This window comes from Diaphorina citri, unplaced genomic scaffold, assembly GCF_000475195.1.
Source record: "Diaphorina citri unplaced genomic scaffold, Diaci psyllid genome assembly version 1.1 scaffold3804, whole genome shotgun sequence".
In the NCBI taxonomy this organism is placed as follows: domain Eukaryota; kingdom Metazoa; phylum Arthropoda; class Insecta; order Hemiptera; family Psyllidae; genus Diaphorina; species Diaphorina citri.
This window is the reverse complement of record NW_007381204.1, coordinates 559-8,720: the sequence shown is the minus strand read 5'-3', so window position 1 is coordinate 8,720 and position 8,162 is coordinate 559. Positions and strand designations below refer to the sequence as shown.

Genomic DNA, 8,162 nt, shown 5'->3' with positions numbered 1-8,162 from the left:
GAAATAGATCAGAGCTGTCTAAATGTGTACGCTATGGACCGTGGTGTGGATTGTGGACCGCAGATAGGTACCTTGGTCATCATTGAAATAGGATTGATAGAGAAGGAAGAAGCAGTATATGGTATATGGGTTAAGGGTAGGTATTCAAATCAAATTTCAAATTCACGATTAAATAATAATTGACCGAAAGAAGTACAAAAATATCCTAATTCTATGATTTGACTTGGACTCGAAACATAAACCTCTGCATATGAATTCCATCACGCTTACCAATACCAGTGAATTTTCTCTGAAATATGAAAAGTACGACCGAGTTGATATGGTTACATAACTTTTTTTACTATCGCCCAGTTTATTCTACAAGTGGAGTAAAGGCATAGTTTGACCAGCTCTGCATAGGTAAGCTAATGTATGATATCTATTACTACAAATCTTTATATTATGGGTTCAGCACAGGGGATTTCCTCTGAGAAAAAAAAATAGTAAAATAATAATTTACAGAGGGATTAGATACCCATTATCCATTAGGGTCGGTGGTACAAACATTACATTACATTACACTAGAAATAACTAGCATACCTACATAGGTATAGGTACCTCTTTTATCATCAGGTATACATAGGTAAGTAAGAACCACTTTGTACCTACATACACCTTATAAGTAACTAGCCGAAATCCGTCCCTTCGCTCCGGAATTCTGCTAGTAAATCCTTAAGGCATGGCCGTTCATGTCACTCATCCATTTAGTGGTCTTGCTCGGCGTATCTTAACAAAAACGAACCGGAAAATAGCCTATAACCTTCACGGGAGTGCAAGCAATAAGTTGACAAAGTTTCATAGCAATCGGATGAGCGGTTTGGTTACGCATAAAGTTCGAACAAACACACACACACAAACATTCATTTTTAAATTTTTTATATTAGATGAGATCACTCCAAATCTAGTCACAGATCTAGATTTCAATCAAAGAACAGACCAGCAAATGTCTCACCAGCCTAGCTAGCTGCCAGTTTTACATCATTTTGGAAGTACAAGCCCGACTGCTCATAATGTTCGATTTCGATCTGATAACACATTGGTTCAGGATGAGTCAGAAACAGAGGCACAAACACAAGATGGTGGATAATAAACCCAAGGAAATCATCACAGTATGTATTATATTGTATTATGCATAAGTACTTTGTGTTTTATTCAGACCGTAAGCTTGCTGTATGAATAGGTTTGCTCTATGAGTTTGCCATATGAATAGGAGCCGGATAGGTTTGCTATATGAATGCAACACCTTTCTGTTTAAATCACACTCCTTGAATACCTACTAACAAATACCAGGGTGTTACCTATGTACACTTACTTCTAATAAAGAGTTTTTACCTACAACAAAGTTGATCAGTGAAATTACGTAGGTATTGGTACGTATGAAGTTACCTACCTAATTCTAGTATTATCTAGGTACAGTATGTAGGTACCTATTATGTTACCTGTGTGAGAGTCCTACAATGTTTTATTTAAAAATACTCATAAGGAGTGTTCCTCTCTATATTTTCTCCTATAAGATACATACTTACATACTAAAGCTATCATCTGCCGACCTATTATGTTACCTGTGTGAGAGACCTACAATGTTTTATTTAAAAATACTCATAAGGAGTGTTCCTATCTATATTTTCTCCTATAAGATACATACTTACATACTAAAGCTATCATCTGCCGACACATTTCCAGATTTCTTCTTATCCTTTGTTCCCATCACATTGCTTGAAGTTATCCCTGTCAACTTCATGTCATCCTTCACATTGCTATTGTTTTCCTCTGAGGTTTTGTTTAGTAATATTTGATTACTAATTAGTACAGGTTTCAATATTTCATCTTGAACATTACTGTCACTATGGGTTTTGTTCATTGGTACATTTTTGTCGTCAGTCAATTCCTTTCTAAAATTTTCAAATTTCTGATCGAACTTGGGCGATATTTTCCGTCCATCATATTCACCGAAATAATTGTTATTTGATCTTGGAATCGGATCCGTGTCATTGTACAAATGTTTATGTTTTCTTCCATGTCTAATATGAGTGAGGAACGCATCAGTTATTTTGATTGCTGGGTCCACATCATCTTCAGTAGGTTTCACATTTTCCTCTGTAAGCTTGTTATAAACTTTGGCCTTTACTTTCGTGTCGTCGGATTCAGTTGCGCTTATCATTTGATCTTTGTCATATGTTGGGCTAGTGGTGTTATCAATATTGTATTTCAAATGTTCTGTCAAGTCGATTTCATTGTTTGTTGCTGCTTGCATCTCATCCGAGAGAGAGAGAGAGAGAGAGAGAGAGAGAGAGAGAGAGAGAGAGAGAGTTGGAGATACTGGTACCTAAAGAAAGAGATAGAATGAGGAAAAGCAAGGTAGAAAAGGATGGAGAAAGAGGAAATGGGAGGTTAGAGTGAGAGCGAGAGGTTAAGGGGGAAAATTATTTGAGAGAGGAAAAGCAAGGTAGAAAAGGATGGAGAAAGAGGAAATGGGAGGTTAGAGTGAGAGCGAGAGGTAAGGGGGAAAATTATTTGAGAACGATTGATCGAGAGAAAAATGAAATGAGAGAGGGAGAGCGACAGAAAGAGAGAGGATGTGAGAAAGAGAAGGAGTAAGAGTGAGGCAGAGACACAAAAAAAATGTGTGAGAGAGGGAGGAGACGAGAGAAAGATATGAGGGAGAAAGAGATAGGAACTCTATTAGATTTACAGCATCAGTGATTCCCAACCCGGGGTACAGCGGGTTCACACCAAAGGTGTCGAAAAATATACAGCACCTATGAGTTCAATTAAACCTGACGAGAGATCACACCCCCGGCTTCGCCTAAATTGCTACAAATTACAACAGTTGTTTGGAACAAAGTTCGACCACCTGTTAGTGTTGAGATGGTTTGAGCTCCCCCCTCTGGACCCCATTAAGAGGGACACTGTAGGTAACAATACAGACATCCCCATCCTACGCGACCTGTGGTAATAAATACCTAACCTTACTAACTCTATTAGCACCCACACACCTTCTGAAAGGTATAATTAAAGCTTGGAATAGGTAACTTTCATGATTTATATCGAAATTCGAAAAAAAAAAAAAAAATGAAAATTTCAAATGTCGGCCCTCACTATCGAAAATAGCCTTGAAATTTGAAAACTCAAAAACGTATATCCGTACGTCTAAATGGCTATTCATTAATTCGATAATTAATCGAATCTGGGCTGTACAGTGAAAATCTTTCGGATAGGACTATGACTATGTGTGTATATGCAAAATCATTTGTCGTCTACCAAACTGGATCTCCATTGAATAATGAATAGCATTGAAATTATTGCGTTAAAATAATAATAATAATAATAATAATAATAATAATAATAATAATAATAATAATAATAATTCTTTTTTAAATCTGTATACGTAACATCACCATATTGTATAAAATTTATTTTCTTCCTTCTTCGTATGTATTCAATAATGGCACATATTGCAGTACATATGAGCAATCTCCCATTCATTGTTAGAATATAGGGGAATGCAATATTTTACCTTCAAGTGTACAGTTGAATTAGCCGGAACATCATTAGTTTCATAATGGAGTGTACAATTCTCTAGGATAGGAGATCTGCAATATTGACTCTCCCCAAACTGATTGGAAAAACTACAGGAAACCCTGTATGATTCAATAAGGTGTCTTGACACTGGAGCATTCCAACGAAATAACACCTTGATATTCTCCAGGGATATATCCTAGAATATAAAATGCAATTTAATCAGATGTCTAGTGTCTAGACCAGCGATTTCCAACAAGCGGCCCGGCCACATGCGGCCCGCCAAACCATTTTTGTGGCCCGCGAATCTTTTAGGGATTTTTATGACTCATTTTGTTTTATGTGTGTGACAATGCTCTTCTGTATATGTGGTACCTACTTGTAAATGTAGACACTGGATCATTAGGTTGTCAGGAAAAGAAAAATAAAGGGAGAACGGGCTCTAGTCTTGATTTTAAATCATTACATGAAAGTAAAATCGAAAAATCAAATCAAGAATAATAATAAACTGAATATTAAACAAATTAGGTAGGTACATAGGTACTGATTTTCTTTAATCACGATCGAATATAACTATTCAGTGTTCAAATTTTTTCGGTAAAACCATTATTGATATTTTTAGATGTAAAGTTTAAAACTTATTCCACAAGACCGCATACCTACACACCCTGTGAGTAAAAAAAGAAAAATCAAAATCAAGGATCAGTTTAATGCTGAAAATGCATGTTTCTGGAGATAAAATTTAACGTAACTTTTTTTCTCCTCAATATTTTTTTACCATTTTTGAACCAGGTGCTTCAGAAAAGAAACAGAACATTAATTTACTACTGGTAAAAATTAGAAAAATTCTCTGGGCCCCAACCGGAACTTTTTAAAGATCGTTCCTTTTCTACCATTAGTTTCATAGGGACACCCCTATTTTTTGGGTTTACTCAAACTGCTGTTCAGTGTTCAAATTTTTTCGGTAAAAGTGGTAAAACCATTCAGTGTTCAATTTTTTTCGGTAAATAAAAGTGGTAAAACCATGATTGGATTATTGATATTTTTTGTGCTGCTTGCATCTCATCCGATATTTTCACGTTGATAACTCTGGTTTCATCATGGACTTCATTTGTCACTTTATCATTATCTTTCATATATTTTTTCTTCGTATTCTCATCTTTTTCGATTTCTTTATTATTTTGCTGCTTGCATCTCATCCGATATTTTCACGTTGATAACTCTGGTTTCATCATGGACTTCATTTGTCACTTTATCATTATCTTTCATAACTTTTTTCTTCGTATTCTCATCTTTTTCGATTTCTTTATTATTCGTGACCAAGTGACCCAAGTTTTCCAATAGTCGACTTGGTTTTAAAATATTAAAATAAATGTTTTTAATATTTCGAATGTGTTCTTCGTCACTCAGAATCGACATTTTGTGATTGTTTTTGTTCGTTCCGTTGATATCGTTAGGTTCTTTATTTAACTTTGATTTCTTCATTTGTATTGTGTTTAACTCTTTTAATTTCTGATATTGTTCCAGGCCTTCCTCTTCAACTTGTAGACCATCATTTAGTTCAAGTTTGTATGTTTTGAGTTCTTTGTAGTAGAGATTCTCTTGTGTTTTCAAAGGTACATTTACATCATCTGGTATTGAGCGTGATGTTCTTTCTAATTTTAATTCTGATTCGAAATATTCATTTGTCACTGCAATGTCTCCTTGTTTCTCGTCCCCTGGAACACAAATAAAGAAAAACAAATTTAAATTTTGAGAAAAACACATCTGAAAAACATTTCATACATAGGTATTTCAGGTGACTAAAAATGGACAGATACTACGAAAACTTATAGTTGATGCAATTAGGTAATGTTTCAGAACTCGCTGGAATCCTTTGCTCCTTGTAATACCTCAGATACTACGAAAACTTATAGTTGATGCAATTAGGACAATTAGGTAATGTTTCAGAACTCGCTGGAATCCTTTGCTCCTTGTAATACATGCAATTAGGACAATTAGGTAATGTTTCAGAACTCGCTGGAATCCTTTGCTCCTTGTAATACCTATATCAGGAGAAACAGGATAATAATTATAAACATAGGCCTCAACAATAAATATAATAGAAGATGCATCTGATTGGTTCAATGATAACGATATTATGTACTTGTACCTAAGGGAATAGTCCTGAAATATGAAATCTCCTTCCACTTCTATCTCAAGTAATCATATTGTATAAGCCGTAAGCAGTATATGTTTTTAGTCCATACCATACATATTTAGTTTAAAGTTATTTCCACTCTTTTCTTCCTAGAATTCTGGTCTTCCTTTATGATATAATAATAGGTATGAGCCATTGCAAATCCATTTATGAAAAATGGTTTCAAACAAACTACTTTCAATGCGAAAAGCATACGTAAGTTAGATATTTAGTTTAAAGTTATTTCCACTCTTTTCTTCCTAGAATTCTGGTCTTCCTTTATGATACAATAATAGGTATGAGCCATTGAAAATCCATTTATGAAAAATGGTTTCAAACAAACTACTTTCAATGCGAAAAGCATACATAAGTTAGATAGGTACTTATAGTTAGGTATATACATAGGTATTTACAATGCTTAAACCTAGGCGGATACCTGTTATATAACTATAACATTCATTTAAAGTCAATATTTAAGGGTATTTGAGTGAAATTTCGAGTGTATGGCCGCCATACACGCCTTATATGGACGCTACGCCACTGGATAGGTACTTATAGTTAGGTATATACATAGGTATTTACAATGCTTAAACCTAGGCGGATACCTGTTATATAACTATAACATTCCAACTATAAATAAATCAAATAATAACCATCGACCTCCCCCTCTGCAGACAAAAAACAAAAGGTTGTGGAAACAATACCCCCACAGGGTTAGCACCAGAGAGGGCTAAATCCATACTGAATACCAATTGAGTTTTGTATTGTTATTGAAAATAGGCAAACATTCCTATACATAGCTTTGAGGCAAACGCGAGAAATAGAGGTTGGCTTTATGGTTTTCTGGACAAAATTTGCACCACCATTTTCGTGTTCCTGGTAAAAAGACCTTTAATTTGACATATGTATAGGTCGACTAGGTTTGGATAAGTCCTTCTATGGGGTCAGACAGACAGACCGACAGACACCGAAGCGAATACAATAGTCCGTCCCTTATACCTTTTTTTATTACTATTGTAATAATAAAGGAAGGACGGACTAAAAATCGAACCAAGCTAACTAGGCTGGCTTATTTATTTATTTGTTTTAAATAAATAAATATCTGTTTTTAACTATACAATTGTAGGTATGTATGTAAAATGTAAATAGCATGCAATTGCAAAGAGAACTTCCAGGAAGGAGCAACTTTCTGGGCCGAAGTCGGTTAGGTAGCATAAAAAAAAGAACTTTTTTCAAGATGTTGGATAGAGGGAACTGTAACTGTAGCAACGGAGGTTTTATCGTCCCGAAATCGAAGAGAAAAACAGCGTCTGTTTATGATAGAGTTTTCCCCAGGCGGAAATCGAAGCCACGACCTAGCACTTACAAGGCAGGCACACTAATTTAAAAGCTAACTAGGCTGGCTAAGCCTTAAACATCACTTGGTTCGAAACAGAGATTACATGAATACACTTACATATGTTTTACTATTAAATGGATAGTTGTTATGTTCGACAAATATCCTTGGATTCAAAGGCATAAGATTGATATCCTCACTTGTATTTTGGAAATACGTCGAGTCCACCTCCCAAGGAAATAGTTTGTCATCATTCTGAAATACACAGTATACACAATGCTAGAATCAAATCTTCATGATGAATTGCGAACACCCAGCAAAAAGATTACCGAGTTGCGGACATAGCATATATCACCCACGTACCTTTGGAAAAGTTGTTGTTGTTGTTGTTGTTGTTGTTGTTGTTGTTGTTGTTGTTGTTGTTGTTGTTGTTGTTGTTGTTGTTTTTATTGGTGTTGTTGGTATTGATTTTGTTGTTGGTGAAATATCTTTTTTGATACCTAACTAAGCATTTAGTCAGTAAAAAAGCGGTCGAAATACCGTTAACTGTAAAAAAATACTGTAAAACACCGCTAACCGCTCTTCCGATATTCATAAAAATAAAAAAATAAAGGAGTTTTAGGTATGGTTTTGGGGGGGGGTCTACTCTCATAACTTTTTTGATATCGCCAAAAATTAATGCCGCCACTACTCGCTACTCGATATAAGTAACGTATAATATCTTTAGTAGCGCGGTCAAACTTTCTTGACTTGGCGGGGCGGAGCGCTACCGCGCTCCTTAATTACCTACTCAATTGTCCTCACGAGGCTGAGTGCACTCCGAACTCCCGAAAATTCAACCCCACCGGCAATCGAACCCCGCGGGACCTCCGTCGTGCAAGCCTCGTGTGATGCCCCCTCGGCCACGGAGGTTGAGACAAAAAATATTATCATGAGAGTAGTTCCGTGAACTGTAGGTAGGTAGACCCAGGCCTCACTCAGATTCTTCTACCGAAGCAAAGACACATTTAAAAAAGATGTCACGGATTGTAGGAACACCGCAGAAAATTAAAAAAAAAAAAAAAAAAAAAAATGGCAAACAGCAAAATA

General features: G+C 35.6%; 1 protein-coding gene across 1 annotated transcript; it reads right to left on the bottom strand.

Moving 5' to 3' along the window:
- Positions 1-1,684: 1,684 nt before the first annotated feature.
- Positions 1,685-7,328, bottom strand: LOC103520573 (the record flags this gene model as incomplete). The annotated part of the gene is made up of 3 exons (XM_008485675.1): positions 1,685-2,293; positions 4,753-5,276; positions 7,205-7,328. Coding segments are annotated over 3 exons (1,257 nt in total), but the record flags the coding sequence as incomplete, so codon positions are not given.
- Between the last annotated feature and the right edge of the window lie 834 nt (positions 7,329-8,162).